We start from the raw sequence: 16,864 nt of genomic DNA, 5'->3' as shown, positions 1-16,864 counted from the left end.
TTACCTTTACTTTCTTGGGTACAGGGACAATGGTGGCCATCTTGAAGCATGTGGGGACAGCAGACTGGGATAGGGAGATTGAATATGTCCATAAACACACCAGCCAGCTGGTCTGCGCATGCTCTGAGGACGCGACTAGGGATGCCATCTGGGCCGGCAGCCTTGCGAGGGTTAACACGCTTACATTTCTTACTCACATTGGCCACGGAGAAGGAGAGCCCACAGTCCTTGGTAGCGGGCCGCGTCAGTAGCACTGTATTATCCTCAAAGCGGGCGAAGGTGTTTAGCATGTCTGGTTTTCCTTTTGTAGTCCGTGATTGTCTGTAGACCCTGCCACATACGTCTCGTGTCTGAGCCGTTGAATTGCGACTCCACTTTGTCCCTATACTAACGTTTTGCCTGTTTGATTGCCTTGCGGAGGGAATAACTACACTGTTTTTATTCTGCCATATTCCCAGTCACCTTGCCATGGTTAAATGCGGTGGTTTGCGCTTTCAGTTTTGCGCGAATGCTGCCTTCTATCCACGGTTTCTGGTTCGGGTAGGTTTTAATAGTCACAGTGGGTACAACATCTGATTGTGAGATATTCTAGGTCGGGTGAACAAAAGGACTTGAGTTCCTGTATGTTATCACAATTACACCATTAGTCGTTAATCATAAAACATATACCTCCGCCCTTCTGCTTCCCGGAGAGATATTTATTCCTGTCTGCGCGATGAACTGAGAACCCAACTGCCTGGACCAATTTGGACAGTATATCCCGAGAGAGCCATTTTTCCGTGAAACAGAGTATGTTACAATCCCCGATGTTTCTCTGGAAAGAAACCCTCGCCCTGAGCTTGTCAACTTTATTATCCAGAGACTGAACATTAGCGAGTAATATACTCGGAAGCGGTAGGTGGTGTGCATGCCTCCTAAGTTGGACTAGATGACCGCTCCGAGTACCTCTCCTCCGGCGTTGTTTTGGGTCGGCCTCTGGATTCAGTTAAATTGCCCTGGAGGGTGCGAACAAAGGATCCGCTTTGGGAAAGTCGTATTCCTGGTCGTAATGCTGGTAGTGCTGGTGAGTTACTGCCGCTCTGATATCCAATAGTTCTTCCCAGCTGTATGTAATAACACAAACATTTTTTTGGGCTAGTAACGTAAGAAATAATACATAAAAAAACAAAATACTGCAAAGTTTCCTTAGAGCTTGATGCAAGGCAGCCCTCTCTGTCGGCGCCATTTTTCTATACATCATGTTTACACTGCTTAGCAAATTCCCTTTACCATATTGCCTCATGATAGGAACTCAAGATGACATTGGCCACACTTTGTTATCAGCAGCAATGATTTGTATTACCCTTTCATATCACATATCAGCTGTAAAGTGTAACGAAAACACTAGCTAAAATAATAAGCAAAATTAGAAAAGACATTAGAAAGGACAGACAGTGATCAAACGTTCTGGAACGGAGACATCTCTGGGGTCATCCTTCTTCTACCGGCCAGCAGACTCTCCTCACTACCCAAGGGGACTGGGTCATGGCCCAGTCCCCTTGAGATGCTCCACTGGGCATCTCAAGACCCACCCTCCTCATCTCAGTCATCACACGTGCCACATCCACACACTTTCCCCTCAGTGCGTATGTCATAAGCTTCTGCCTTCAGTGGTACACATTTATTCAATGTGAGGGGGCATCACACATGAACAGAAAATATACACATAAACACACACACACCATACAGGGAGCAGGGGAAGACGCCAGCAGAGAAGCGTATCTGATCCCGTTGCCCCTGAAACTAGCTATTCATCCATAGCAGAATAATATTCTTCCTCTGCGGTATGTCAAATATATCCACCAATACCGCACACACCCTCACTTCTGCAGGAAAGATTTGTCGGCAGGAGATTTTTTTCCCCCGTTGTGGAATTAACTTGTGCTCTGAGAGCTTACTTGCGGGCATGGCGCATTATCCCCCTGGCAATGCCAAGCCTGCCCAGTAGTGAGCAGTGGCTGCAGCGGGCAGAGAACTCAGGCAGGCAGCCCAAGCAGCGTGGAGCAGAGCAGAGCGGAGCGGCATGGCACGGCTACTCCTCTCACCTCAGTGGGGAGCAGCTAGCGAGTAGCAGTGCTAACAGGCGGAGAGGAGATAGGCCTCATCCTTCCTGCCATTTCACTGGGACTGAGTGGAATCTATCACGGAGCGGGGGCCCCACGGCGCTGAGAGAGGAAGTTATAGTATTCGCACAGATTTATGAATGACTGTTAAGAGTGCCGGATGAGTCACAGCTTCCGCACAGAGTGGCCAGAAGGCAGCAAGCAGCCCATCAGCACAGGCACTGAGTGGCTCGCACACACAGGCACCAGTCACCACGTGCATGCATACGCACACACACAAACATGCACACACACACACAAACACATGCACACACACAATAGGCACACTGGGCACAGACACAGGTAAATGTGAGGGCATGGAATGTGGAGTGGCAGCATAAGCTATTATAGAAGGACAGTATTTTGATAATGGTTATTCAAATTTTACATATACACAACAGATAACCAAAACATATATACTATTTGAAAGACATTACTGTTTTAAATGCTTTGCACAATAGTATACGTGTTGTTGACACAAGCAGGCATGTAAGTGGCTTGCCATGCATTGCCCTACAAACTAGCAATGCACTGAAACAGATATAATGTTTAAAACATTTGCTTTAGGGAAAAACTCAAAACAAACAGTGAGGGAAAATAATTCCTGTCTGACCAATCATACTGTCCAAAGGAAACCTATAAAACCATTTGAACAGAAAAACTATTTGTAACCAAACCGATTTTCCCCTTGCTTCCTGAGGGCTCAGGTTATTGGGGCCGACTGAAGAGCATCTCTGTAACAGCTAAACATACTAAGATCTCCTGCTCACATTTCTCAAGAATAACATTTATGAATGTGACCTTAATGGGAGAAAATGTGGCAGAGGCCAGGAGAGGGGAGAGAGGGGGAGAGGAGCTGCATGGAATGTACTCACATACACACACAAAAAAAAACTATATGATAACAATGATTTGTTCTTGTACCTGCACAGGCTTAATAAGCATTATTAAAAATGTCTGTTCATAGAGATAAAACTCAGTAGTGACGGAGTAGTGAGGGAGAGAGGAGAGCCTCTGTCCACCGATAAAGCAGCTCTCTATACTCCCATATAACCCTATTTATGACCTGTTGTCAGTTTGCTTGCCCCCGGCCACTCTTTAAAAATACATACTGTATCAGTCTGAGAACACAAAAGAGAGGGATGGGGTTGCACAAAGTCCTGCCATGAAGGGGCTTGTCAACCTTCTCTAATGTCTTTTATTTCAATGGCACCATAGAGTAGCAACACAAGGAATCAATATTCCCTAGTCCTATGAGCAAATAATAAAAAAGGAAATAATAAATCAACACTGTGGTTATGCTAGCTACCTAGCTAGCGTGTTGTGCAAGTTCAGTTTCCCATGGCTTTTTTCCTCTTTCACAAGGAGCTGTAGTGACCCATTGAAAGCGCTGCAGGGCTGAGGGGAGTAGAGGAGAAGATGAAGGATCTGATTATGCCGTCTTTACTGTGGGGAAGTAGCGAGAGGGAGGCAGGGCACGATATGTGAGGCTGATAAACAGAGTGGCATGGCTCTGTCTTCACAGTGGAACACTGCCTGGGCAGAGCTGGGCAGGCAGGCCTGGCACAGGGAGATAGATCCAGGAAGTGAGTCACCAGCAGCACTACCGTACCCCCAGGAAAGCACAGGGCACTTGGAGACAAGGCCAGGCTGCTGGAACTGGAGCCCTTCCTGCTTTCTGTCCCTCACCACGGCCCTTTGATAAGCCTCAGAGAAGCCTTTAAAAATGTAAAGCCTTCCCTGCATGTCGAGGCAAGGGTCTGGGATTACGTTGGTTAAACAAAAACAAGACAACCGATCGTATGACATAGCTCACCTAACACCTCGCGCACACTCACACACATACACATTCCCAGCGCCTGTCTCTACCACCCACATCATCATCTTCCATTCAGTGATCTCTTGGTTTTTCACAAACAATCTTTCTCCACCATACCAAATCAAATCAAATCAAATGTTATTTGTCACATACACGTGTTTAGCAGATGTTATAGCGGGTGTAGCGAAATGCTTGTGCTTCTAGCTCCAACAGTGCAGTAATATCTAACAATTTTACAACATATACCCAATACACACAAAAAAGTAAGGAATGGGATTTAAGAATATATACATATATGGACAAGCAATGACATAGCGGCATGGACAAAGATACAGAAGAATATTATAGAATAGAATGCAGTATATACATATGAGATGAGTAATGCAAGATATGTAAACATGTGGACCGCAGGAATTATTTGCTAGGATAATAATTGCTTGTCAATCAATTAAATGTAATACAATGGCAATCCGGGTTATATGTTAGAATCCTACGCGTGAACTGCCGACATTATTACGCATATTAATTGATAATGATGGAAAATAGGATATGCATAATTTAAAGAAAATAGTTATATAGATATTTATATAGAGGTGAAAGCATTGGAAATGCTTTTGGCGGTTAATCTGCTTCTGTTTTGTGGGTGGCACTGTGTGCTGTTTTCGATGGATGGGTCCTGGCCTCTCGGGGCCTTAGGGATACGGAGGGACGTGGGTGGGATGCTGATCACTGGGATGACGGCTCAACTTGGGATGGGGAGGGGCTTTAGCGGGGGAATTAGTGGAGAACAATTGATGGGTTACTCCGTAGCAATGCAAATATCACGGTACAGCTATATGGACACTCAATCATTACGCTATTTTTTATTGGTAAATTTACAAACATATATAATGATAAATAGACTTGAAACTTGTATCTCATTAAGATGTATGGTGAAATAAGTATAGCCAGTTATAATTGTAATGGCTTAGCTGATAATAACAAAAGAAGAACAATATTTGCATGGCTCAAAGAGAAGGAATATAATATATATTGTATACAGGAAACTCATTCAACAATTCGAGATGAAGTAGCCTGGAAAAAAGAATGGGGGGAATATACTTCTCCCATGGGCAAAGAAATTCAAAAGGGGTGATGATATTAATTAATAGTAATTTCGATCCGAATGTGCAAATTATCCAAATAGATACGCAAGGTAGATGGATTATTTTAAATATGTTATTGGACCATAAACAGATATGGCTCATTAACCTTTACGGACCAAATAATGATGATCCACAATTCTTTGACAATATATATAATAAATGATCAAGCCTGCAAGCAACTCAAGACAATATTATTATGGTGGGGGATTATAATACTGTTTTAAATAGCTCAATGGATCGTAAAGGAAATCACACCACAAACAATCACCCACATGCTCTTAAGGAAATTGTGAATGTCATGGATACATTAGAACTAGTAGATATATGGAGGCTTAAATATACTGATCTAGTGAGATATACATGGCGGAGACTGAATCAAGCTAGTCGTCTTGACTTCTTTCTTATCTCATTCTCGTCGGCACCAAAAGTAAAAAAAAGTGTTGATAGGGGACAGAATGCGGTCGGACCATCATATAATAGGCATATATATTACTCTTACTGAATTTCCACGTGGGCGAGGATATTGGAAATTTAATCAAAGCCTATTGGATGATAATTTATTTATAATTAGAACAAAGGAATTTATAACTGACTTTTTCCAACATAACATAGGTACAGCGAATCCCCTTATTGTATGGGACACCTTTAAATGTGCCTTTAGAGGCCATGCAATTCAGTACTCATCTCGAAAACAAAAGCAATTTAGGTCAAAAGAGTTTATACTAAGAAAGGAAATAGAAAGTCTAACAGAACAGATAGATGGCAATAAAAACAATTACATAGAGGCTCAGAATAAATTAGAGGAAAAACAAAATAAATGGAGAAACTTATTCAAGAAAGATCAAGTGTAATATATTATAAAAATAAAGCAAACTGGATGGAATATGGGGAAAAATTCACAAAATTATTTTTTAATCTTCAACATAGGAATGCTACCAAAAAGAACTTAATGAAACTGGTTACAATTGACGGAGTCACCCATAATTCACCAAATGATATTTTGAAGGAAGAAACAAAGTACTTTAAGCATATGTTTTCTTTTCAGTCGCCTCCATCTCCTCTAACTGAAGCTAATTGTAGAGAATGTTTTTCTATTGATAATGTCAAATTAACAGCCACACAGAAAGACTCATGTGAAGGTGAAATTACAGAGGAGGAACTTCTGGATGCAATTAAAGACTTTAAGTCCGGGAAAACTCCAGGGTTGGATGGCATACCAGTCGAGGTATACCAAACCTTTTTTGATATACTAAGAGGACCGTTATTAGCATGTTTTAACCACTCCTATGTAAATGGTAGATTATCTGACACTCAAGAAGAAGGTCTGATCTCATTATTACTGAAACAGGATACAAGTGGAAAATATAAAGATCCAGTCCATTTACAAAATTGGAGGCCCCTTACACTTCAGTGTTGTGATGCAAAAATCCTAGCAAAATGTATAGCGCATAGAATTAAAAAGGTATTGTCGGATATTATTCATTCTAATCAGACAGTCTTTTTACATGGAAGATACATTGGAGATAATATAAGGCAAGTATTGGAAACAATAGAACACTATGGAAAATATGGGAAACCAGGCCTGCTATTCATAGCAGACTTCGAAAATGCATTTGATAAAGTTCGACTGGGGTTTATATATAAATGCCTGGAGCATTTCAATTTTGGAGAATCTCTTATAAAATGGGTCAAAATCATGTATAGTAACCCTGGGTGTAAAATAGTAAATAATGGCTATTTCTCAGAAAGTTTTAAACTGTCAAGAGGAGTGAAACAAGGTTGTCCACTATCGGCATATCTATTTATTGTGGCCATCGAGATGTTAGCTATTAAAATCAGATCCAATAATAATATCAGAGGATTAGAAATACAGGGCTTAAAAAACAAAGGTGTCATTGTACGCTGATGATTCATGTTTTCTTTTAAATCCACAACTAGAATCCCTCCACAGCCTCATAGAGGATTTAGATACATTTTCTAACCTCTCTGGATTACAACCAAATTATGACAAATGTACTATATTACGTATTGGATCACTAAAAAATACAATTTTTACATTACCATGTAGTTTACCAATAAAATGGTCTGATGGTGATGTGGATATACTCGGAATACATATCCCAAAGGAAATAAATGATCTCACTTCAATAAATGTTAATAGAAAGTTAGCAAAACTAGATAGGATCTTACTACCATGGAAAGGAAAATACCTGTCAATTTGTGGAAAAATCACCCTGATTAACTCTTTAGTATTATCCCAGTTTACCTATTTGCTTATGGTCTTGCCTACGCCTAGCGAACAGTTTTTAAAATTATATGAGAAAAAAATATTCAATTTTATTTGGAACGGCAAGCCAGACAAAATTAAAAGGGCATATTAAATTAATTAAATATTAAAGCATTAGACCTATCACTAAAAGCTTCAGTCATACAAAAGTTATACTTAAATCCGAACTGGTTCTCAAGCAAATTAGTAAGATTGTCTCACCCAATGTTCGAAAAAGGCCTTTTTCCCTTTATTTCAGTTATTTGAAAAGGAAATAATCTCCCAAATATCACTATTTCTAAAACAAGCCATAGAAAGTTGGTTGCAATTTCAATTTAATCCTCCAGAAACGACAGAACAAATAATGCAACAAATATTGTGGTTAAATTCAAATATACTAATTGACAAAAAACCTTTATTTTTTGACAGAATGTTTAAAAAAGGTATAATCTTCATAAATGATATCATCGGTAGGACTGGTGGAGTTATGTCACACATGCAGCTAACAAAAACATATGGAAATGTCTGCTCTACCCAAAACTACAACCAAATAATTGCAGCCTTACCGCAAAAGTGGAAGAGGAAAGTGGAAGGGGGAGAAAGTAAGGAACTTGTCTGTCGGCCTTGCATTAAAGAACATAATTGGTTAAGGAAAACTGTGATAAATAAAAAGTATATCAGTTTCACTTAAGGACCAAAGCATTGACAGCCATCCCATATAGATTGCAAAATAGTTGGGAAGAGATCTTTGACGTACCGATCCCATGGCATAGTGTTTATGAACTGACACGCAAAACGACACCGGATTCAAAAATTAGAATCTTTCAATTTAAATTATTATATAAAATTCTTGCTACCAATAGAATGTTATTTATATGGGGGATACAATCTTCCCAGCTCTGCAGATTTTGCTGTGAAGAGACAGAATCATTAGATCATTTGTTTTGGTTCTGTCCATTTGTAGCTTGTTTTTGGACACAGGTCCAGGAATGGCTAAAGGATTGCAATATTTACCTGGAGCTAACCTTGCAGATAGCATTACTGAGTGATCTGAAAAGTCGTAGTCAATCAATCAATAATATAATAATACTTTTAGCAAAAAATTTTTATTTTTAATTCACAATCTGTAGAAGCAATGAGAATAGAAAGGTTCTGAACTTTTGTAAAACATCACAGTACGGTTGAAATATATATGGCAAATAGAAATCCTATATGGATGGTGTTAAGAGATAGATGGGAGGTATTGAATAGAGTTGAAGGATGGGACTAATAACAAATAACAACAAATAATAACAAAGATAGCTAATAATGTAAGCATACTGTGTCCATAATAAGTATATAGGTTGTATGTTGGGAGCTTTTGGGAAAGAGCACAGTTAGAAAGATATGGCATATAGAAACAAACCGGATGGACATCATGAAAATGATCGGAGAGGTTGAGAGTAGAAGTAGTTCAGGAGCAAAAAAAATAATAAAAAAAAATAAAATAAATTATATATATATATATATATATATATAACATGGGGGATTGGAAGTGATGCAGACAATTACATTGATAGAAGATACAATCTATCTGCAATATTAAGCTGATCCATCCCCCCCCCCCAAAAAAAATATAATAAAAAATTAAAAAATTAAAATAAAGACATTTTTTTAAATGACAGACAAAAAAAAAAGATATGTAAACATTATAAAAGTGACTAGTGTTCCATTTCTTAAAGTGTCCAGTGATTTCAATGTGCTAGTGATGGCTATTTAACAGTCTGATGGCCTTGAGATAGAAGCTGTTTTTCATTCTCTTGGTCCCAGCTTTGATGCACCTGTACTGACCTCGCCTTCTGGATGATAGCGGGGTGAACAGGCAGTGGCTCGGGTGGTTGATGTCCTTGATGATCTTTTTGGCCTTCCTGTGACATCAGGTGCTGTATGTGTTTTGGAGGGCGGGTAGTTTGCCCCCAGTGATTCGTTCGGCAAAACGCACCACCCTCTGGAGAGCCCTGCGGTTGTGGGCAGTGCAGTTGCTGTACCAGGCGGTGATACAGCCCGACATGATGCTCTCAATTGTGCATCTGTAAAGGTTTGTGAAGGTTTTAGGTGATAAGCCACATTTATGCAGCCTCCTGAGGTTGAAGAGGCTCTGTTTTTCCTTCTTCACCACACTGCCTGCGTGGGTGGACCATTTCAGTTTGTCGGTAATGTGTACGCCAAGGAACTTGAAGCTTTCCACCTTCTCCAACCACGGTCCCGTGGATAGGGGGGTGCACCCTCTGCTGTTTCCTGAAGTCCACTATCATCTCCTTTGTTTTGTTGATGTTGAGTGAGAGGTTATTTTCCTGGCACCACACTCCCAGAGCCCTCACCTCCTCCCTGTAGGCGGTCTCGTCATTGTTGGTAATCAAGGCCTACTACTGTTGTGTCTTGGCCCGCACCCTTGTGGGGCCCCAGTGTTGAGGATCAGCGCTTAAATGTCTTAATCACGTCGGCCATGGAGAAGGAGAGGCCACAGTCCTTGGTAGTGGGCCTCGTCAGTGGCACTGTGTTATCCTCAAAGCGGGCGAAGAAGGTGTTTAGCTTGTCTAGAAGCGAGACGTCAGTGTCGGCGACGTGGCTGGTTTTCTTTTTGTAGTCCGTGATTGTCTGTAGACCCTGCCACATACGTCTCGTGTCTGAGCCGTTGAATTGCGACTCCACTTTGTCTCTATACTGATGTTTTGCCAGTTGAATTGCCTTGCAGAGTGAGTAGCTACACTGTTTGTATTCTGCCCTATTCCCAGTCACCTTGCCATGGTTGAATGCGGTGGTTCGCGCTTTCAGATTTGCGCGAATGCTGCCGTCTATCCACGGTTTCTGGTTAGGGTAGGTTTTAATAGTCACAGTGGGCACAACATCACCTATACACTTCCTGATAAACTCAGTCACTGTTTCAGTGTATATGTCTAAATTATTTTCGGAAGCTACCCAGAACATATCCCAGTCCACGTGATCAAAACAATCTTGAAGCGTGGATTCTGATTGGTCAGACCAGTGTTGAATAGTCCTTTGCATGGGTACTTCCTGTTTGAGTTTCTGCCTATAGGAAGGGAGAAGCAAAATGGAGTCGTGGTCAGATTTGCCGAAAGGAGGGTGGGGGAGGGCCTTATAATCATCCCGGAAGTTTGAATAGCAATGGTCGAAGATTTTAGCAGCGCGAGTACAACAATCGATATGTTGATAGAACTTCGGCAGAACTCCGACAGAATATCCCAAGAGAGCCATGTTTCCGTGAAACAGAGTATGTTACAGGCCTTGATGTCTCTCTGGAAATAAATCCTTGCCCGTAGTTCGTCGACTTTGTTAACCAAAGATTGAACATTAGCGAGTAGAATACTTGGAAGCGGTGGGTGGTGTGCGCGCCTCCTAAGTCGGACCAGCAGGCCGCTCCGAGTGCCTCTCCTCCGCCGTCGATGTTGTGGGTCAGCCGCTGGAATCAGTTCAGTTGCCCCGGGGAGAGCAAACAAAGGATCTGCTTCGGGAAAGTCGTATTCCTGGTCGTGAGTTACCGCCGCTCTGATATCCAATAGCTTTTCCCGGCTTTATGTAATGATGCAAAACACTTTCTGAGCTAATAATGTAAAATAAAATACATTAAAACAAAAAAAATACTGCAAAGTTTCCTAAGAGCTAGTCGCGAGGCCGCCATCTTCGTCGGCGCCAGGAGGTTTAAGCCTCCATGGCCTCTGTACATACAGGCTGTTCTGTGTTTTTCCCTTTATCCTCTCAGAGCTGCAATGACTAAGCAGAAATGTCTACCTTATATACTCACTTAAAGAGACTGTCACAAGCCCCTTTCCCCATTCCTGTCCAGTACACACTCTAGCTCTGCTGTAGATTTAATGTATCAAATCTCACAAACTAAACATTTAATTTAAAAGCCTTCATCACAATGACCTCCTCTAAAACTGCTCCCACTGCTCTATACCATAGGCCTAGTTTAGGTCAGAGCCCTCTGAGCAGGTTGATATCAAGTAGTACATTTGGAGCAAAGTAAAAGATACAAGCCAACTGGGTGTTATCAGGTGAATGTAACTAAAGGGCAGTGTGGTTAAGAAACTAGACACCAGAGTTTCATTCAAGCTGAGCGTATTGTAAGTAAATATTTAAACACATTAATGGGAAATGTTAGCTATGTGAGGTCAGACGAGCTGTGTGGTGGTGGGATCTGCTCTAACAGAACAAGGTTGGTCGGGACAGCCTGTGTGCTGCCTATCAACCAGCCTCTCTCTCTCCCGTAGGCTGGCTCTGCTCACTTCTCCTCTGGAGGAGGAAGACATGCCTGTCTGGAACAGAGTGACCAGAGGGCCACATTCAAAGCAGGCCAGAGACCAGGTCACAAGACCCAAAAACACACACCAACAACACGCAATGTCACAGGGGCCACGTCCAGCCAAACAACTCAACTGGCGGCTGGAGTGTTGAGAGAATGAGCACAGTGTGTAAACAGTCAGGAGATATCTCACAGCTAAAGCTGTTAACAGTCTCTGATAAAGCTGGCAGAAGAAAGAGGGGGAAATACTAGTCAAACTATCAAGAAGGGCAACTTGAGGGAGGGAAGAAGGGAGGGAAAGCGGTAACAGAGGAGGAGGGGGGAGCTGGGCGTGTTATGTCCCCTCCGGGGTGTTAGTGAGAGCCTGCCGTTGTGCTTGTACACTTGACATTTCTGTGACATTTTCCCCTCAGCCCCCCTTCTCACATAAGCCATCCGTTAGCGCCTCTCCACATGCCGTGGCCCGCTACTAAAGAGAACACACTACCCCCTTAAATCTCCACGGCCCTGCCTCTTTCCAGAAGAGCCTAATACCAGCCAGGTAACCCTATCCTACCCTACCCACGCCCAGCCAGACAGGAACATAGAGCCAGGAATTAACCTCGAAAGTCATGTGTTGCTATTTTCACGCCCATTTCTGAGGCAATCTGTTCCTTTCTAATTAAACATTTAGCAGGTTGAGTTCATACAAGCAGGCAAGGCAAGTATAGAGTAATGCCTTTCTGACCTGACAAACAATAGCGCTCCAAAAAAACTTCCCCAGAGGCTAAAGTAGTCCTACCAGCAAACAGCATCTTCTAGTCATGTACTGTAATTAAAGAGATGCATTCAGAGTAGAGGATTGGTCCGGATTGACTAAGAAACCACTGCACTGCATGCCCTTGAAGAAACATCTGTACTAGAGAAAAACAAGGCAATTATGCAGAGGGGTGGAGACAAGTGGAGTATCTGCCCTTCAGTGAGAGCCAGAGAAAGTCTCATCTCTACTAGACTCAGAACCTTGAATATTGTATGGGTGAGAATTTAGACTACAAGCTGTAGCTGTACTACCACTAAACCACAATCACACACCCTCTAAATGAGACGTTCTATCCTGATATCACAATGCAGTCTATCTCTGTTAGTCTTTATTTGCAGAGTTGAGACCGCAAGGCTCAGAGTATTTACCCTGACCTCTGCTTGGCTTTAAGGTAGGAGAACGGATCTGCGGGTGCAAATCAAAAATGCCCTTTGTCTGCTTTCCATAACAAATCTTAGGAAAACCAAAAATTGGTTCCAACCAACATCAGATAATTACAAGCAAATCTTTGTACATCAGGGAAGTTCATTCCACACAGGTCACTTTAGCATGTCTGTCACGGCCAGTCCAGACTGTCTATACTGCAACAAACAGTTAGATACACCAGAGACCCTTCCAACAAATACTATAAACATCCTCATTAATGTAATGCTGCATCCAAAGAACAATTATCGCAACAATAAAGACCATTCCTTGAAACATAAATGGTCACTAAGGAAGTCACTATTTAGAGGTTGATTTCCTCTATTTGTTTTCTGTGTCTGAAGGGTAGGGGGATGTTTAGAACTACCAGTTATCCATGGGAGCTGTACACAGGTCTTCAAAAGGCCATGGCTGGGAGGACATTTCCCATTATTATTTCATGTTGAGAGGAAAAGGGAGCAGACAGGCAAGTAGGAGGCTAGGAGACGTGTTTTCCCCCCAAGCTCCTTGGAGTCAAGGTCGACCTACAGTAATCTCCTTCACAGGCTAAACATGCATCTGAATACCTTTGATTTGGACCAGTGAGATTCTGAAGAAACTGTCCACACAGAGAGACACTTGAGGATTTAAACAGGCGCCCAGACTAACTCAAGCTCTGCAGTGTGTAATCGTCTAGACAAAACAAACAAATACACTACGGTGGGAGCCTGGTTGGCCAATACCGTGGCACTGATGTCACCCTCTCAGCCACACATCCACAACAACAACAACACCAACCACAATGCCTAAGGAATACAACAAAACAACAAGACCAAAACAACTTTTCCCACTTCCAGTCCTAAATAAGTAAATTGTTGGCTGTTAAATTCTTACAACCAGACATTAATTTTATTTATTAACTTAAAGGGGCAATCTGAGGTTACTTCATCAATTTTTTGACTTTTGAATTAATTTGTCACGACTTCCGCCGAGGCTGCCTCCCCTCCTTGTTCGGGCAGGCTTCGGTGTTTGTCGTCACAGGCTTACTAACCACTGCCGCCCCAATTATCATCACATTTGTCTTTTCAATCACACACACCTGGTTCTAATCCCCTCATTAGTCTGTGTATAAGTGTTGCCTCTGCCCCCTTGTCCTTGTGGGTGATTGTTTGTATGTGAGAGTAGTGTAGCTCGGTGGAGCTACTCGTACCATTTTGTTGCCAGGGTAGATATTTCCCCTGTACCTGTTTCGTTTGTCGCTATTCCAGCGTATTTTGTGTAACGAAGGAATAAACTCTGTATTCGGTGATTACCCTCCTGGCCTGACTCCTTCCATCACACTCATCACATAATTAAATGTACCCATTGATTCTTGAAGAATATAACTTATAAATGCCTCATGAGCTTAGTTCAACTGTCGTACCCCATATGAACCCAAAATATAAGCTTGTTTCACTCCAATGTTTGTAAATATGGTTTAATATATAATTTTGATATTAGCTCTGTCTATGAATTTCAGAATGGTTACATTTCTCCAGCCCTATCCCTCAGCTTTTTAACGAAATAGCGGTGGGGAGCCACTTTGTTATTGTCTCAACTGCTGATTGACGATTTATTCTCATTCTATATCGGTGAGTAATAGACAGGTATAAACTTAAAGGCCCAGTGTAGTCAAAAACATGATTTTCCTGTGTTTTATATATATATATTTCCATACTATGAGGTTGGAATAATACTGTGAAATTGTGAAAATGATGATAGTGCCCATTATAGTGTAAGAGCTGTATGAAAAGACCTTTGAAATTTCACCCAGGTTTGGTGGGATGGAGTATGTCACCAGGCAGTAAATTACTTAATAGACCAATAAGAAAGAGAGTTCCAAGCCAATAAAAGCTAGTTCTCCGTTTTTCCCTCCCCACTCAGACCACTCCCAGATAGTCCTAGCAAAATTATTACATAAGAAATGTATCTTGCGAATAATATATTTGTTTCTTTTTTTACCATTTTGATTGAAAACAATCACAGTAAGGTATTTCATTGTTACCCAGAAATGACTTGATATTGAGATAAAAATGTCTGCATTGGGCCTTTAAAAATAGAACTATAAAGAGGCTACCTGAACCGTATCCTTCCTTTTTCCTGGATTTTAAATACTTACAGTATGCTGTAGCATAGTGTGTCATAACTCATTAATCACACCAGATAAGATTTAGTAAATATTCACCTGATATGGTCCAGACAGGAAGACTCACTGCCTCGCTTTTTGGCAGAGCAACAGTAACCTCAACTGAGAATGTATTTAATACCAGGAGCTGTATTATGCACCCATCCTTAGTTCTGTCAGCAAATAAGTTGATCTAATGAAAAGGCCTCCATAATAAACAGAGAGGAAATGTTTTTACTGGACGGGGGACAATCCTGCTCCCTGACAGATATGAAAGAAAAACTGCATAGATTCATGGGATTTGTTCACTAGGGAAAAAATTCACAATTTGAGAATGTTTGCGAGACTAGAACCCACCTAGCTACCTAGATCAAAGACACCTCTGCAAACGGTTGCATCACAAGTGGGATAGACAAACACTACCAAATACCCCAGTTATTGGAGAAATAATCTACCTTAAAACAAGCGGTGTGGACTCAAGTTTGTAAAGTTTTTTCACTCATCTGTGGATTACTCTCCACGCAGCCAGAGACAGTAGCCGCAGCATCGCACTTGTAAAATAAACAGATTGGCTAGTGAAAAGCACACTCTGCCCTCTGATTGGACCAGCAAACTGTCAGACAACACAGGTCGGGTGCGCTAGCGAACAGATTGTTGATTTGCTGTACAGCTAGCTATAGGATTGGGTGCAGCGCAAAACTCTAATTGTAGGAAAGTGGATTGCCATAAATAAATATGCAGCTCCAAAAATTGGTTGTTAATAACTGTTTACTTTGCAAGCTCACCAGCAATGGGGCATCATGCAACAATTACTAGCATAGGCCTACTGGTCTTTTGGTATGTCAAAATTGCTTTAAATTGATGATTTACTTATGAAGCTTGCATTTGGAATTTGTTGTTAAAATGAATTATTACATAATCAAAATGTGTTGTGGACAAAATAATGAAAAGGGCTGTCTGGTTCCTCAATAAATAGACAAAGATTTGTCATTACATGCTGATTGTTTTCCTTGGGACTCGACTTGAGACTCGGACCTTGCGACTTGCTTGTGACTTGAATGATAGTGACCTCTGCTTAAAATCTTTTAAAAAACAACACAAACAAATACAGATTTCTGCAGGAGTAAACAACTTTTAAAAAACTACCAGCAATAAACAGGAGCTCTGTAGACAGGCCGTCCTATGTGCTGATGTGACTGGGTCTCTGCTGCCCACACTGTGAAGAGAAAAGTTCAGAGGTCCTTACCTTTCTGGCAGTGGTTGGAGGTCCAGCAGCGAGAGTTAAAGTTGCCATTAAAGCTGGTCTTGATGCACTGAGCATTGTCCTCCATGATGCCTGGACACACGTCACCACACTCCTTGGACTGCTTGTTCCCCGCGATGAAGTTGTTGAACTCTGCGTCCATGATGAGAGACCAATCCACAGAGTCCAGGTAGCAGAGCTCTGGGTTCTTCTCGATCCGGATGGCCCCTCGCGTGATGTTCCTCAGGTTGTACAGGCCGATGTCCTTTAGACTGGTCATCTCGAAGATCACCAGGGCGTAGTTGTAGAAGAGGTTGCGTCCGCGGATGACGTTGAGGTTGGGGAAGAGCGTGCTGAGGCTGTCCAGGCCGGACACGCGGAACAAGAGCAGGTAGTCGGTGATGACGGTCAGCTTGGGGAAGCTGAGGGAGCGGAAGAGCTCCTGGTTGAGGTTGTTGGTCTTGTCTCCGATGAGGAGGATCTGCAGGTAGCCCTCCACCACCGTGCAGTTCTCCAGACGCTTGAACTCACTGATGTCATTACGGATGTCGATACTTAGACCACAGACTGGAGGAGAGAGAA

At 41.9% G+C, this 16,864-nt stretch overlaps 1 protein-coding gene across 2 annotated transcripts in view; it reads right to left on the bottom strand.

Annotated features, from left to right (window-relative positions):
- The window catches only part of igf1ra (insulin-like growth factor 1a receptor), a 119,529-nt gene that overhangs the window by 91,419 nt on the left and 11,246 nt on the right, over positions 1-16,864 (bottom strand). For both annotated transcript variants that reach the window (XM_041837426.1, XM_041837427.1), the window contains exon 2: positions 16,286-16,849. In XM_041837426.1, the coding sequence (XP_041693360.1) occupies positions 16,286-16,849 (564 nt within the window). The remainder of the gene's footprint in view (positions 1-16,285; positions 16,850-16,864) is intronic.

The sequence above is a fragment of the Coregonus clupeaformis genome, chromosome 19, assembly GCF_020615455.1.
Source record: "Coregonus clupeaformis isolate EN_2021a chromosome 19, ASM2061545v1, whole genome shotgun sequence".
In the NCBI taxonomy this organism is placed as follows: Eukaryota; Metazoa; Chordata; class Actinopteri; order Salmoniformes; family Salmonidae; genus Coregonus; species Coregonus clupeaformis.
This window is presented reverse-complemented; position numbering and strand designations above follow the sequence as displayed.